Genomic DNA, 17,161 nt, shown 5'->3' on the forward strand with positions numbered 1-17,161 from the left:
CTAGGCATATCTACGTCATGAAATGCCTAGCGATAGTTAAGTAATAAATGTCGAACCAAGAAGATGGTAAATGAAAAACTATCGCCAGTAAACAAAGCAACTCTCCGCTGGGCATTTTATTAATACGTCCTACAAACTGCCGTCCTGTGTCTGTCAACCTCAGGCGCCTGTTATTACTTCGAAAACCTCGCCATTCAGACTGGTTTATCAATATGCTGCATAGTGATAGTAGTTCCCCAGACGAGCTCTGTCTCAAAAAGGTAATGAAACGGTATCTTCGAAGGGCTCAGCTCCGTAAATGTTGATGTTGGAAAAAAGAAACTACTGAGTTTCTTGCCGGTTTCTTCTCGGTAGAATCTGCCTTCCGAATACAAACGCCTGCAAACATACAAAAGTCTCATAAAGTAAGCCTACTTAGTAGGTACTTGAAATAAATGAATTTTTAATTTCATACTTAAGAATAAAGTCATATTGTTTGTGCTATGGTTGCCCAAATACTATGCGGTCTAAAATCGAAGCGGTATTTGTGTTTGATTTTATTGTTACTAACAAGACTATGGAGGGTAGAGGTAAGGAGGATCACCTGTGTATATGAAAAAGTGTCCGTCAAAATGTATTAAATTAGGATGGCGCCACATTTGCATCAAGGTAACTCTTAAAAGAAGCGCCAAATATTGTTAGAGTAGGCTTGAAAAATAAACAAGGAAGTAAGGTTATATTTACCACAATATTTTGTACAACGTAAGTTGTTGAAATTCTCAATAATTAACTACTTTAGTCGATAATGACATTAAATTTTTTAACTCGGCATACTTCAATTCATCTACGATTGCTACATTCATACCATACCCTGTTTATCCACCAGCGCCATTGTAGAGGATTTTTGAACTGTTATTTAGCGCATACAACTGGACACTTTTTCAACTTTTCTCCCATATAAGATGACTCTCCTTACCTCTACCCTCCATAAACAAGACACACGATAATGTGTCAGCCAAGTGTCAGCCAAACACGAACCATAGTGTACCATAGCCAAGTTCAAGCCAAGAATGGGGAACTAGCGATGCAACTATCGTGTGTAATTACACGAACCATTTAAAGCCACTTTTGATAGATTTGATAAAAATATTTTCCCTACAATTGATAATGTATATTATTATACTTACTCTTTGATCGTTATGTATCAATCTGTTCAAAATGACTTCGACACTGTGAAGCGCCATCTGGTAAAGAAGTCAATACCTAAGACTACAAAAAGAGACACCTTGTGATGAATAGCTTACTAGTTTTGCAGATCAATTCAAAAAAGTCAGAACCCAGAGCTAGGATCAAGATAATAAAAAAGAACCTAATCCATCATTTTACAGAGTGCGCCATCTAGCATTAATTAACGCGAACAAAGATAAGCACCATCTAGGCTAACACTATTGGCTGAAATTCAGTGAAGCAGAAACCATCGTAGTAATTGCAATATTCTCATTGGTAGACAATGCCGGTGGGAACTAAGGAAATCTATTTCGACCAAACCGAAAATAAATTATAAGCCTTATAATATTATTTCATATATTATTATTTATTATTTTATTTATTAAGTAAATTAAATTGCATTTCTGTTTAGGGTTAAATTTACTCCAGTCAAAAACATTTTTTTTAAAGTACTATCTGTGGGTTGTCTAATGTCTATGGTCTATTAGTAAAAAAAAACATGTAATTTGTAAATGCGAAAAGATGTGTGGTTAAAAATCATTGTAATTTTCGCAAACATATTTTATGCTGTATTTATGCCTTTAATGTTATTTTATACTAAGTGCTAATGTTAATCAAATCTTCAATTAGTTATAAATGTAAAAGTGAAGTGAAACATTTATACAATACGCCATCATGCAGTTTTCCGGAAAGGATGCCGCAAACTCTGCATACCCTACGCAGTGGGCATTAAATCCCACTGCGTATCAAAATGTAGATTCGAGTCAAGTGGACTGGGCCGCTTTAGCACAGCAATGGATAGCTATGAAGGAGGCTGTGGCCATTGTAGCCCCACCGACTCAGAAGCCCGAGGAAGAGGGTGAAGCTCCCATGGAGGTCGAAAACCCGGAGACCAGCTGTGAATCGCCGAACGCAAGCAACTCTGAGTGGAATGCATCTTCAAACTCATGGGGAGGATCATGGAACCAATGGGGTAAGATAAATAATAGAAGTTATAACCTATTAAATTAGTATTAGGTTCAACCTCCAATATGTAGGAAGACATTAACCAGATTAAGTTTCATCTGGTTTTTATCTCCTAGATTAAACTACTGAAGTACCAAATATATATATAGGCTATGGAATTCTTAAATCTAAAATTCTGATATCAAATATGCAGTTTATATTTAACTCTTTTAAAATGTTGTTTACTACCAATACATATGTTTTTGGGATTGTGCCTGAATTAACTTTAAGTAAGGTTTTCTGAATAGCTGTAGCATTTAAGATAAGGTTGGTAATTGGTTGATCATGCAGTAGTTACAGTAGAGTGCCAAAAATAATGCATTCCTTGTTTACCACTGGGTCATATAAATATGAGGTTGTCATATTGATTAGTAGAAGTCTAGCTTTTTGTGATAGAGCTTGTTTCATGCTTATTTCTCCTGTAAAGCAGCATTGCTGTAATTGATTGTTAATTGATGTAATTACAGGAACAAGAGGCTTTATACATTTTTTTTTAACAATATGCCAGCACTTAACGACAATCATGCCCGTTAGAAAGCAATGATGAGGTCTAGGTTGGAGCACTCTTGCCTAGAAAAAGCCTATTCACTCTAGCCTTGAAGGCACTCAAATTATACGTGGCAGGAATGTGGCCTTAGATTCGATGCACTTGCCAAAATTGAGATTGGACGAGATGTTGACACCCAAGAGCTCAATATGGTCGCCAATTGGAATGGATACACCCCGGAAAGTGGGAGCCAAGGTGAAAGGGCTCTTTTTTGCGGAAAATAAACACGCCTGCGTCTTGGCAGCATTGAACTTGACCTAATTGGCGTCACCCCAATCAGACACCACTTTTAGAGTCAAGTTAATACGTTCCACCAAGGACTCTCTTTGCTCAAGGATTTCATTAGCACTGGCCCTAGGGCTGGACAAGTACCTCTCCGTAACAGTGCTGTCATCAGCGTACCCAAAAAGCTTGGGATTCAGAAGATTGTTGATGTGCAGCAGAAAGAGAGTACTTACTCCTCAGTTTGACAGACGTAGGAAATTTGTAGGATGTCCTGTAAAATGTTGCTCTGAATAAAGATTTTATCTCTTATCATCTGCTTGGTTTTCAATTATATTATTAGTATATTATTATATATTTGTATATATTATTATTACTATTAAATATTATTATTATTAAATATACAAATATGTTTTTCTTGTATATATTTTTTGCTAGATTTGTTCTAGAGCAAGATACATATTCTCCTTAAAGAAGTTCATACTCAGTACTCTGTGAAAACTCCTTGTAATTATTGCGCAGATTAGGCAAAGAGGATTATGACATCCGTAAACATGATGTTAGTAAGATAATCTTCCTTAATCATAATGCCACACTGCATGATCTCAATTTGTCTGAAAACTTCTTAAAAATCTGCATTACAGTTTACAAGAAGACAAAGAGTAAATACCAAAGCATACAATTTATGGAATTAAGTTATAATACTGTGTAATGAAGCCTAAATTAGTTTTTACAAAACTTTTATTTTTCAAATTTTAGGCTGGGGTTGGCCAAACTCTGGTTCATCAGATGCCAAAATGACTGGAGACCCATCAATGAACATGGCACCAATGATGGACGGATTCTCATCAGACAGCACTGCACCTATGCCTGGGTAACAAATAACTATTTTATTTACCCAAAGTCTATCATATTAATAGAATGTACTTGAAATAAATAAAAATATTTAAGCTGGTATAAGTTTCAAAGTAATTAGTGGGCATACTAAACCAAAAGTACCTGGAAAAAAAAACACAGCATCTGGTACACCATGACTTATGAATTTGAAGGGATGTTGTAATTATAATAAAGTTTATTTTAATTTTAAACCTACTTCTGCAAGAACTATAACTGAGAACAGAACAAGATCAATACCATTGATATATTCAGATGCATCAGCATAATTATTGTTTTTAGGGGAAATAAATGAAAGATTTACAAATAAACTAGTTTAAGAATCAACACATTTAACTTTAGATTGGTAGAGTCACTACAAACAGACTGACTTGACGTTTCAAAAGTGCTTATTAATTAGGCCTACTTGAAATAAATGACTTTTGAATTTTGATGAAATTGGTGTTCAAAATCTTCATTTTTGATTTATGCATCATCATTCTCATCAATGGCCTATAACAGTCCACTCCTGGACTTGGCCTCCCACAAAGTGATGATTTCCTCATAAGCACCCAACTGAGCAGACAGCCTGGTTAATGCAGTTGATAGAAGTAGTTATTCTAGTTAGAATAGTCGCATTGTACCTCGTCCAATGGAAGAAAATGGGTTGTTTTAACTATATTCTGATCTGTCATCATTATATGGCATACTTTAGATTAGTAAGTGTTTTAATATCTGATCAACATCTTTTCCAGATACAATACAGGTTCAACACCAGCCCCTACATTCCAGCATGGGTACTGGACAGCACCCCAAGCTGAGCAGAGCAATAGGAGCAGTAGCAGTCGAGACAGACGCTCCAAGAGCAAGAATAGAGAAAACAAATCCAGTAGAAATAGAACACCAAGGTAACATACTATTTATAACAGTTGTAGAGCTTTTTGTATAGACTGTCTGGGGAAGTACTACTGTAATGCTCATTTATAGCATTGCTGTGTTCTGTTCTGAAGGTAGTGGTTGCTGGTGTAAATACTGGGTAGTAAAAAAATATGGGTATTAACACCTATGCCTCGGGTTGACGGATGAGGGGCAGAACTGTAGGATGTGTTCTTGGATGCCATTTGAAGTGTTACTCTGTTGTGTTGTGGGTGATAGTTTTCCACTTACCAGGTTTTTATTGCTATAAAACAAAAAATAGGGTGTGTACTTATGTACATGCGTTAGAAGTTATACTTACAAGATAAAAATCTTTTCAAAAATTTTATCTTTCGCCTTTCTACGGTTGTAGAAAAAACGTCACCAGCAATAGAAGAAAGGTGTTTAATACATTGAAAGTTTTATTACGCTATCTAGTTAAATAAAGTTTATTTAATTTTTCCCTAACATGCTAAAAGAACAACTTCAAAAGTATTTAAACAGAATCAATGTGTTTCAATATAGGCTTAAATTATGAAAACTGTATTAAATGCTACCTAAAGAATTTCGTTTCTTGCTTTCTAAAGAAATCTATTTTTAATTCTTGCCAGGGAAAAGCCAATAATGTTACCTCCAGTGATAGAACCAGTGGTACTGCCAACACCTGTGCCAATGCCTACAATCGATGCAGCTAAACGTCGACAACTGCCAGCATGGATAAGAGAAGGTATTATAAAACATACAGTAAAGTTGATTCATATTTTAAACCTTTATTTCTGTAAGAACTTTAATTGAGAATAGAAAAAAGCGTTATGGAATTGTTATATTCAGATGCAATGTTTTGTTGGACACTAGTAGAAAAGTTGAGTTCGGTATTACTTACGTATCAGGGGTGTTATTTATTTGAAAAGAAAACTAAAATCTAATAATCCATCGGAATTATTCAAAACTACTAAAACTGCTTACAAAGTTAAAACAGTATAGAAATAAAAAAAACAACTACATATTAGTGTTCATGATTGTCACCAGTTTTCCCAACATGTTATATAAACAGTTGACTTACAAGAAATGGTCCTTACAAGAAGTGGTTTTGGACCTACCAATGGATAAATTTAAAGAATATGTTAAAACACATTTATTACAGCGAGGCTACTATACATTGATGAATTTCTTAATGACAAAGGTTGCTTGGAAGCATCCGGCTCCGCTTTCATCTCTCACAAGATAGAAAAATGAATGTTAAAATGTAAAATGTAAATTTTTGATGTTGGAAAAGAGCAACTGCTGCGTTTCTTGCCGGCTTCTTCTCGGTAGAATCTGCCTTCCGAATCGGTGGTAGAGTCACTACAAACAGACAGACTTGACGTTTCAAAAGTTCTTATATCAGGCCTACTTGAAATAAATGAATTTTGAATTTTTATTTGGCCATCTTAAGACTGATATTGTGCTTTTACACAGGTCTAGAAAAAATGGAACGCGAGAAGCAAAAAGCGATAGAACGTGAAGAGGAATTGAGAGCGCGGGAAATAGCAGAGATAGAGAAGAAAAGACTGGAGGAAGAGGAGCTGGCGAGGATCAAGGCAGAAGCCGGCGACGAACCTGTTATACCAGTGAAGAGCAAATTTGTATGTATCCTTCAAGAGTGTTGTAAACTTAAAAACTTAACTTTGTTGTAAAGTAAATATGTAAAATCTTTACGTTTTGTCCTCTATACGTAATGATAGATTTACTAACGTAGACGTGAGAAATCCGTAGGAGTACTAAGTCACCGACATAGCCCAAAAATAAGCAGGCTGACGTAAGCAGTAGATCCGTCGTAAAACCGATGGCCGTTGAGGAAGACGTGTTGACTGCGGAGTTTGGCCCGTTGTACAAATGACCTTGAAAAGATCGCTCTATGAGAAATGCGGAGTTCAGTGTGTGGTGGCGTGCTATCGGAAAGATCTATGTCCAGCAGTTGACGCTTGTAGGCTGATGATGAGATGTAACGTCAGTCTCTTTTTGTAACTGACATCACATCTGCAGGCCACTTGGTATGTACAAATTAGTAGTATTTATGGTAATTATTGTACTTTGGTTTTTTGTTTAGGTATAAGGGCCCTTACTATCATCGCTTATGTATTACTGACGTTTGTTGACGGTCGTATTTCAATTCAATTCTTGTTTATGGCTCTTGTCTGTGCCAACCACCTTGTGCCCACAAGGTACTTCACCAATGTCTTGTAGATAGAGAAGGCACCATGGAGATTGATCGGTGAAACTAATGAAAAGTTAATTTTGAATATGTACCAAGAAATAAATAGTTGTGATTAGCTTGTTAGTTAGCTTGTTAAATATGAATATGCTATAACACGGAACTTTATATACATTATAGTTCAGAATTATTATCATTAATACAGAGATGTTAAGGTATGTCATATGACACTGTCATTTTCAAATAATGAGCGATGCTAGTAAGCCCCCAGGATCCCAGACTTGTTTGTTACATACGATTTTATTTGCACCAGGAGTCGGAGTCGGAAGGCGAGGAGTTGGAAGGCAGTCAGGAGGAGGAACCAGCGCCGCCCTTGCCAGCCGAAACGGAGGAGCCCGCGGATGAACCCGACCAATCTCCCCTCGTCAAGAAGAGCAAAGAAGAGATCATGCAGGAAGTGGTAGGTTCACTACACTCGGTCTATCAAGCTATCAGTACAGATATTATTTCACGTGCCCTTTAAAAATAAAAAAATAATTCGACTCATTTGAATCGAATCGAATGAATCTCCCGTCGTTATTATAGAACAATGTTCAGCGCCTGTATCATAGTACCTCGCGCTTGTCAGTTACAATCGCCAGATATTTTTTTCAATTAATTTATTTGTTTTACATATTATAATTATTAAACATTTTGACTACTCCGATGTTAGGAAATAAATCCCCGTTGACTTAAAAATTTTGCAATTGTGTGATTGTCGCGAATTATGCTTAATTCTTAATTTAATTATACTCGGAGCCGAGCAAATAAAGTCATAATGAACATAGGCGAGGTAAATTTTGTAAAATTACGGTTTTTATTTACAACTGCAAGTTAGCCTTTGACTACAATTTCACCTGGTGATGCAGTCCAAGATGGTAGCGGGCTCACCTGCCAGGGTTATGGCAACTTTATTCCCAGACCCATAATCGGTTTCTACCGGAGCTTCTACCAGTCAGTTATAAACCACAGTGCTTGTCAGTGCGCCAATGAGGATGTATGAGAAGTGTTCCTTTGAAACAAATATAATTTTCTTTGAAAGAAAGTTGTATTTATTTTTATAGTAAAAATTGAAGGACCAAGTATATAGTGAAACTGGTGGTATGAAGATAATAACTTCGCAGGGCATACAAGTAACGCGTTCTGCAACGTGCCAACATCGTATATCCATCAAGCTAAGAGCAATAGCAATTGGCGCAGTTTGCAGCGACCCTGCTTTCTGAGTCCAAGGCCGTGGGTTCGATTCCCACTGCTGGAAAATCTTTGTGTGATGAGAATGAATGTTTTTCAGTTTCCGGGTAATTAAATGTATATTCTAATTATTTATGTATGTTATTCATAAAAATATTTTTCAGTCATCTTAGTACCCATAACACAAGTTACGCTTACTTTGGGGCTAGATGGCGATGTGTGTAATTTCGTAGTATATGTATGTTTATTTATTTATTTAAAATTACACCAGAAACCACGCCAACTGGATCTCTGGATCACAGAAATTCTGCTTCGCAGCAGAAAAAAGCATTCTTTTTTTTTCTGTTTTTTTACTGCTTTATTCTACGGTATGTCCCTCGTGTTGACTTTAGTAGACGTCCGGGGAACCCGTTGTATACTTCCCAGACGTCTACCAACCGCCCCAACCGATTGCCAGGGCTACTACTGTACCTACCAGTAGTAGTCAGTAGTCGAGTCTAGTCACAAAACTACTACTACAACCTCATCATTGTTGCAGATGTTAGCCGTCCGTCGGTCGCTAACTGAGATCCTGCTGGAAGTGACGGACGGCGAGGTCCTAGCGGTGAGCCAGGAGGAACTGACGCGGTATATCGCCGCCCAAGGTATTTGTCTCCTAGCCTTAACACGCCCCACGCCCCGACAAACGTCAAGACATTTATATATACCTCCGAGAACAAGCCTACTGACTTTACTCTTAGTGCACTAGTGTTATCGGTGATGTGTTGTTTATTGTGAACGTGTATATTAACAGAGTCTTATTTCAGATGTCGAGCAAATACATTTAGTGTGTTATTAATGTTGGTTTTATTTATATGGTAAAAGCTTCGCGACTCAACGCTATGAAGGCGAGCAAGTCCAAGGCTCTCGCGTCCATCGCCAGTGGGCTCGGTGAGTGGCCACTTGATTTAAACTTGTCAAGTATCTCGCACACTCGACAGTAATGCCTCCTTTGAGTAATCAAACATACTCAGAGTACAGAGACACTGACTATTGAAATGTCACGATTTTTTTTTTAATTTATCAAATAACCAAGGTCAAACTTTGACCGGAATTCGTGTATCGCGCAATGGTCTAAACCTAGCCATCCTATTAGGAATATTTAAGTCCATCTCAGCGATAGACTGTAATAATACTAGGGTATGGACTATGTTAGCGGTTCTAGGAAATAACGGAACATTATTAAGAGTTCAATTCCCAAACGTACCGTTTTTTTTTATTTGTCATCTATTCCAAAAAGCAGTTCATCTATGTTTTAATATATTAATAAAAAACATTTGCTCTTATTCATAGTTTTTTCGATTATGCATTTTGTTTTATTCCTGAGTGTGCTTAGTTTTTGAGTTAGTTTAAAGACTTTTTTGAGTTTGTTTAAAGACTAAGCCCATTTTGGAAATATTCTTACATAATAATAGTTAAATTTGAATCTTAATTATTTATTTTTATCGCCTTTTATGACGTTTAATCATAAACTAAAAAGTTATTTTAAGCTATCAATATCTTTATTTTTTTACTAAAGACGCGTGGGTGAGTGCATACGCGGAAATCTAAGGCATTATTCTACCACCTATACGTTTCCGGATGATTACTGTATAGTGACGTAATCTGCCTGGCGAACGGTTATAAACGTTATCATAAAACATGATACCTGCTGGTCGGATCACTTTCCGTTCAATATTGAATGTGATCTGGATCTAGTTGTCACAAAAATGTGTGTGTTAACTCACTCCACTAAAAGACGAACAGATCATTATGAATGAAATAGTAAGTTTAGGAATATTTGTTATACTGAACTTCTTACATCGTGTGGTGGAAAAATGTGTGCTGACGTGGACACAGGTGATATAGTTGGAATCCTTTTGCCGCGACTATAAAAAATGGCGTCTATAATGGACGAAAATAGGTCCGTGTGAGGCACGGTCGAAGAACACGTGGATGTTGTTCAAGTTTAGGTCATGAAGATTTGGGATGAAATAACAGAGAGCCAATAGTTTAAGTCGGTGGTGTTAAAGGCGAAATAAATATGGACGTAATTGCATCCCATAGACAAGCTTAAAAAAAATTATATTCTCGAAAGCAACAAATAAACTTAATGTACGACCGAACCTACCAGTGAGCGTCTTTTTGTGAGCAGCACCTCACAAAAAGATATTGCAAACATATTTAGTACCCATAGCGCTGGGGCCGTCGATTAGGATGGTCGATGTTTAACCATAAATGTAAATTAAATTTCAGTAAGTAAAAATATAACTATACTATACTCAATAATAGTAAATTCAAATTAAGTAAGCAAACTGGTGATGTCTTACGTAAAATTATCAGAAGGAAATTGTCTGCACCACAGCCGCAAAATGTGCGGGACTCATATATCCCTAGATATATGAGTATATATCCATAGATATATGAGTATATATCCCTAGATATATGAGTGAATGAAACAGAGGGGGAAAGGGCATCATGAGAACTTTAGTGATACCTATTGTTCAATATAAGACGGGTGATATTGTGGACCTGTCCGGCAAAAGTGTTGGATAGTCAGTTTGACAGGAAGCTTAGCGAAACGCGTCATTTGGATGATGCGCGATTTGAATTTGTCCTGGACTTTTCACGGAAGCCGCGTATATATTATATAATTATTATTTTATGAGACTTTTTCAAAGTTATAATGAGTGTGCCAGATACTTGAATCGTGTGTATGGTGGTTTTACAATGTAATTATATAACAAGTTCGACACAGTTATTATTCCAAAAACCTTTTAACATGTAAATAACCTTGTAAATTATCTTGACATTTTGATAATACCTACTACAAATTCGCAAACGATTACAATTACGATTATTTCCACAAAAATATAATTACTTATATAATTACATTGCTTAAGTTTTGAAATATGGAAATGTGAGATAAAAGTTGCCACATTGCGAGTGTAAGTAATCGTATTCAAAATGCTGAGCAGAAGAAATCCTATCAAAGTATTTTTCGAAACCAATAATTCAAATTGAATTATTTAATTTCAACACACAAGAATATATTGTACGCTTGAAAACATTTCTACTCAGACTGGTTATGTCGATGTTGTACACCTGAAAACATTTATTTCTGACTAGTTAAGTGTTGTCAATAGTAACATCTCCACCGTTGATTTGGGAACGATATATATCTCCCTTTAAACGGATTGCTCTACACGGGATCAAAAAAAAAAAGAAAGAGCGTGCTACCCGGACGCTACGCTTCGTTATGCTCAGTAAGAACTCGAACACGAGCGGTCATTTAACCCATGTAGTGCTGCCGATAAGTTCATTCAACCCCCCGCATCTGCACTTCACACTTCTTACAGGAAATAATTTAAAATATACAGGAACTTTTAAAACCCTTTGAGAACGCCCATTTATGACTTTCCCTTCAAATTCTTTCCGCTCAGTGTTTGAAACGGTACTACGGCTAGAATGATAAAAGTTATTTGAACCACCATATACATGTTTTGTGCCTTTTTCAGCTTAACGCCATCAATAATGTTTTAGTATTGAACATATTGGCTTTATTGGAATACAATTGGTAAGGCTGTTTATTACAAGTTTCATTTATTTTTTAATAGCTTGTTTTTAATAAGATATATTCCGTTATTCTATCGTTATATGGATAGCCTTTGGTTAAACTATAAAATATTTGGTATAATGATTATAGCATTTATAATACGAAAATAGTTCTTTAATATATAATGCTTTATGAAATTAATGTTTTATGTGTCCAAAAAAAATGTAGTAATCGAGTTTTTGCAAAGTAAAGAATTAAGAAAGGTCCACTTTCATACACGTAATATATGTTATATTTGTTGAGATAAAATGTTGTTTCTAGATAAGTAAATGCAAAAATAAAATATAATTTTAGATTTAATTCTTTATTGATATGCTTTTCTCGCAGGTAGGTAGATTTTCTTAAATAAAACCTTTGCGTCATTAATAAAATTACTTTGTCCAAATCATTAAATTTAAATTATTCTAAAATGAATTATTACAATAAATATCGCGTTAAAAACCTGGACTGATTAACCACATTGATATGTTGAGGTTCGTAAAATATCTTATTATTTATTTATGCAAAGATAGATTTTTTTTTGTCATAGTCACAGTAAATTCGTATGAAAATGTTTTTTTTTTTTTAAGTTAACTTTGTTTGCATATAAGTGTGTTGACATAATTATGATGGTTTCCCGTGTGCGCAGGGCTCGGCGCATACGAGAGCAGCGAAGACAGCGATGACGAGCCTAATGACGTCAGTGACCAACAGCTACAGGTGATTATACCCCCAGTTATCCCTATAAGCCACTGACCAGTTTATTTAAATGACCGCCTAAATATTGTCGTTATTTCAAAATTAAAAATTTAATTTATTTCAAGTAGGCCTAATTAATAAGCACTTTTGAAACGTCAAGTCAGTCTGTTTGTAGTGACTCTACCACCGTTTCGGAAGGCTGAGAAGTGCCGACAAGTAACTCAGCAGATTGCTCTTTTCCAACATCATTTTAAAGTTTAACCATCTTTAGAATTTTTCTATTTTGTGAGAGATGAGAGCGGAAATTTTGACATGCTTGTATCTCTGGAAATATTAATATAGTGGTTAATAGAAATTCTAATTTTAGCTCCTTGGTCACAAGTACAGCGCCAAAATGGCGTCAGTCAATTTGAGGAACCATTTTTTTTTTTACCATTTGATTTGCCGCAAGTAGGATGCTACATCGAACGACACCGGGACTCAGGTCAGCCGTCTTACTTCGTCCATTACTTCACTTATGTAGTGATGCCATTCAACTTAACTAACAGGTCTAAAATATTGTTATTTAAGAGTTTAAGTCCTTCCGATTTAATTTAAAGATTTGTGTAAAAAAACTATATACTAATCGTTATTTATCAAAAATGTTGTTTGTTGCCGCAATTAAATTTATAAAATGTAGTTTCATTATTTCGCCATTAAAAGGAAAAGTAATGTACAAAATGGAGTATCCAGTGGCGTGCATACAGGGTACGCAAAAGATATAAAGTAGAGGAAATCCACAGTATGAGCTATAAAAACATAAGGGTAGGCTATTTATGTCTCGTACAATACGTACCCTTAATTTTTTAATAAATCTGCGCTGCAGATTTTCTTCATTTTATATTATCTGTATACCCTGTAAGCACGCCACTGGGAGTATCAAACGATAATTGTGATACAACAAGATACAAAAACCACCTTCGACTAATAATATAGGTATAGTCACAGAATTTAGAACATACACCTAAACGACTTGTATTGCATAAAATCACCACGCCACTTCAGTAGTGTTTTTTGAACAGGCGGTTATTCAATCCATTTGGCAATTGACAGGAATTATTATACCGATATAGTGATAGGTTTCAGAAAAAAAGGTTTTTCTCTTCTTTCAAATATAGAATAAGCTTTTTCTCCTTAAATCGCGAGCTATTCATTCGGGATGAACCAATTAAGGTAATTACTATTTTTGGTAGGACACTTCGGCCACCTTTCCGAAACTTTTCGGCGTTCCGATACATTGACGCTTAATAAACAATCTGCAATATAATTAAATAAACCGCGCTTCCATCAAAGACTGCATCATCAGAGCAGTGATATCGCAAAAACGTTAAAACAAGCAATCGCTATCTTATCAAATTATAAACAAACGAAAAAATATTTGTAAATTGCTGAAATGAATGTTTTTTTTACTCTCGGTATATCTCGGTATAAATGCCTAACTGCCTGTATAAATCCCGTTAAAATCTATTGATAAGAAAACATATGCTGGATGCGGTTACTGCATTAATACAATATCAATTGGTTTAATTTGTTAATGCCCTTCATATGGCTTTATTGCTTTTTTGAATATGTCATCCAAATATATGATCGGATTGCTTTTATCGCACTGATTGCATCAAACCTATTTGTTCGGAACTGATAATAATGCTGATTATTTGCTATAATATACTGATACGTAAAGTGTGCATTAATTGCAGCTTTATCGTTAATTGCACGAAAATGTTACATGTTAACAAAATATTATTATGGCGGTGTTAGGTCTTCATTATTTCTCCGTTAAACGCCTAATTGTGGTTTAGTTAACTCGGCTTTCAGAACATTATGAAAAACTCCCAGGCATACAGGTTTCCTCACGATGTTTTCCTTCACAGTTTAAGCGACTGATGCTAACATTTTAAATGCGTATTTCAAATTTGTGTGACGGAAATCAAACTCGGTTCCTTTAAAATGGAGGTCAGTTTCACTAGGCTATCACAGCTCTAAATTAAAAATTCTTATTAGTTCTGATTAATTCAGTTTTTAAAAGTTCTTATCAGTTCTTATTAATAACGTTTAAAATAGTACTTATCACTACCTATTATTTTTTTTAAAGTTCCTACTGTAACCCAAAGGCTGTAATTTATGTTTAGTATATTAATGACAATAACACGCTCCCTTGCCAGAGGCCACTGAACAAATATTGCCTATAAGTGACCTCTTGCTGCAATAAGGTTGCTCTTAGCATAACTATAATTTTCTACTGTATTCTTTTGTTTTTGAGCACAATCAAGTGTTTCTTTTTTCAATTAATGCGCTAGTAAAATTCTTTAATCAGACCACGAAGCCTTTCCATTAGAGTTGTGCAAGGTAGCTTGATGTATAGAGAACCTATGTGACCTTTTCTAAACTATGAACTTTATTTAACTATGCTATTTCGTAATGTAACTACAAGGATTTTTACACTTTTCAAAAGACACTTACATATTCTTAATTTGAGTAATTAGATAAAACGAGTGCCGGTTTATTATTTTAACCTTCTTCGTATTATTGTTTTTGCATTCAAAAATGTACATTCTCTTTTTATTAATTACCTTCTATCAAAATGATCTCAATGTTACATACACAGGACCTTTAAGGTTGCTATCTTCCGCGGTTGATTTGATATAACATTTACAAGAACCAATCACTATCAACACCCCAAGACAGTAAGCTCTTCCGGCTTTAGACATCCTTGCCACCTATAAAAAAGGCATACGACTCCACCCTCAGGTTACATAATCACTTAACATGATGGATGGTAGCAGTTGAGCGCTCATATTAAAAAAAAAAATATATCACATAATGTGAAAGTTTTTGTTTTATTGTTTCTTTGTTTTCTTCACGTCCAAACTAAACAAACAACTTGATTTTTGGCAAAGAGTTGTTGAATAGACATAGAGTAACATAGGCTACTTTTTATACCAGGAAAACATACAGTTCAGTTACAGCTTTTTTACATATTCGTTATAAACGCGGACGAAAAACACGGGCAACAGCTAGTTACCTTTAATTGTGTAAATTTTATTTTAATGTTTGGAGCCTTAAGAAAGTGTCTTGAGCCGAACTAGCACAAATTATTCCTTTTTACCAGGAAATCATAAGGCGCAAGAAACAAGAATTCGAGCGGACGTCGCGTGACATAGAAGCAGAGGTCCGTCGCGCCGAGCTACGGGAGAGCGGCGAGGATCCGGCTACGCCAGTCAATACCACGCCGGAAAAACCAAGGCAAACTCGTAAGTAATTTTTGAAAAAAAAAAAAGGTTTAGATATATCTATGCCATATAATATTTAACTGCAATCGTTACAGCGTAGATATTTTGGCGCGCTTACTTTTTTTTTATATTTTTCTTGTTCTTTTTAGGATCGTCAACAACACCGCCTCCGATTGAAGGTGATACGCCGGAGAAAAAACCTGAACGTCGCCCTTCAAAAGATAAAAGGAACAATCATAAAGGCACTGATAAAGTAGACGGTTCTAAAAAATTAGAAATGATTACAGAAGAGAAAACGAAAAGAAACAACAAATACGATAAAACTCCAAGCCCACAAAAACCTAGCAAGTCAAGCAAAGGCAGTTCCAACACGAGCTCCAGTGATTCCGAAGATGATTCTTTGTCTAGTTCCAGTAAATCAACATCGGAAAGTATTCACGAAGTCAAAGTTGAAAATAGTCGCCCCAAGAAACGTAAACGTAGCTCTAGTTCTAACGAATCCCAAAAGAAATTAAAAAAGAATAGAAAAGAAAAGACACATAAATCAAGTGAAAAAAGCTACTCGAAGTCAAAACATCACGACGAACACGAGAAGTCGGAAAAATCGAAATCGAGGAAAAGGGACGATTACTATGACAAGCATAAATCTAAAAGTAGGGATTATGACAGGTCGCACAAAGACAAGTTTAGGGACGAATCAGACGACGAAAAACCGAGGAAACGTTCCAAAAGATCTCGTTCGATTAGTTACGAATCGCGATCGGGACGACGAAGAAGTAGAGATCGATCCGAAGAAAGATCTCGTAGGCGGGATAAGAGATCTTACGATAGGGATAGTCACAAGAGGGATAGGTCTTACGATAGGTCTCGAGACTACGACAAGTATGATAGGTATGAACGCTCTAGGGACGACCGCCACGACAGCTATTCCCGCCACCGCAGATGAACACCAGGTTACCAATTGCACAGGTGGTATTTTTACTTCCATTTCAATCAGTTTTGTCTCTAGTGGCAAAAAATTCATCTACTCTTGCCAATTTTATGATTTGTCTTCCAAGTTAATGTCAATGTAACATTCAAGTTTATTGAGGAGGTAAATTGATGGGCGTATAAATTAATAAATTCCAAAAGAACCTACTAAAATAAATAAAAAAAAAATTGCTATGCTAAAATAATATCAAATATCAAAGGACTGTGATAAATTAGTATTCTTTATTCTTGCAGGTTCTGGTGGCTGTAGAGATTGCTTCAAATGTAAATAGTGTTTTATGCATATTTTATTTGCATTTAGTGTGTAATAATTCTAATAAAATTATTACTCTGAATGGACTTTTATTTTGTGCCCAATAGATCCGCGTCAAACCGAAGAATCAAATGAAATCAGAAAG

General features: G+C 35.6%; 1 protein-coding gene across 2 annotated transcripts; it reads left to right on the forward strand.

The window, feature by feature from the left end:
* Positions 1 to 1,703: 1,703 nt before the first annotated feature.
* LOC120629998 (arginine/serine-rich protein PNISR) lies at positions 1,704 to 17,098 on the forward strand. Of its 2 annotated transcripts, XM_039899114.1 has the most exons (12): positions 1,704 to 2,179; positions 3,740 to 3,854; positions 4,609 to 4,761; positions 5,380 to 5,495; positions 6,227 to 6,393; positions 7,276 to 7,422; positions 8,731 to 8,836; positions 9,057 to 9,122; positions 12,455 to 12,525; positions 15,653 to 15,794; positions 15,923 to 16,742; positions 16,998 to 17,049. In XM_039899114.1, the coding sequence occupies exons 1-11, from the start codon at positions 1,882 to 1,884 to the stop codon at positions 16,717 to 16,719; spliced, it is 2,178 nt and encodes a 725-aa protein (XP_039755048.1). In that variant the 5' UTR covers positions 1,704 to 1,881; the 3' UTR covers positions 16,720 to 16,742; positions 16,998 to 17,049. The 2 variants fall into 2 exon arrangements, with proteins under 2 accessions (XP_039755048.1, XP_039755047.1); XM_039899113.1 differs by having other exon boundaries at positions 15,923 to 17,098.
* The last annotated feature ends 63 nt before the right edge of the window (positions 17,099 to 17,161 follow it).

The sequence above is a fragment of the Pararge aegeria genome, chromosome 15 (assembly GCF_905163445.1).
Source record: "Pararge aegeria chromosome 15, ilParAegt1.1, whole genome shotgun sequence".
NCBI lineage: Eukaryota > Metazoa > Arthropoda > Insecta > Lepidoptera > Nymphalidae > Pararge > Pararge aegeria.

Excerpts from the sequence above, each read along its gene's own strand:
- LOC120629998 (XM_039899113.1), top strand. The coding sequence starts at position 1,882 with ATGCAGTTTTCCGGAAAGGATGCCGCAAACTCTGCATACCCTACGCAG. Across the intron at positions 2,180-3,739 it reads AGGATCATGGAACCAATGGG|GCTGGGGTTGGCCAAACTCT; the intron begins GTAAGATAAATA and ends TTCAAATTTTAG. Across the intron at positions 12,526-15,652 it reads TCAGTGACCAACAGCTACAG|GAAATCATAAGGCGCAAGAA; the intron begins GTGATTATACCC and ends CCTTTTTACCAG.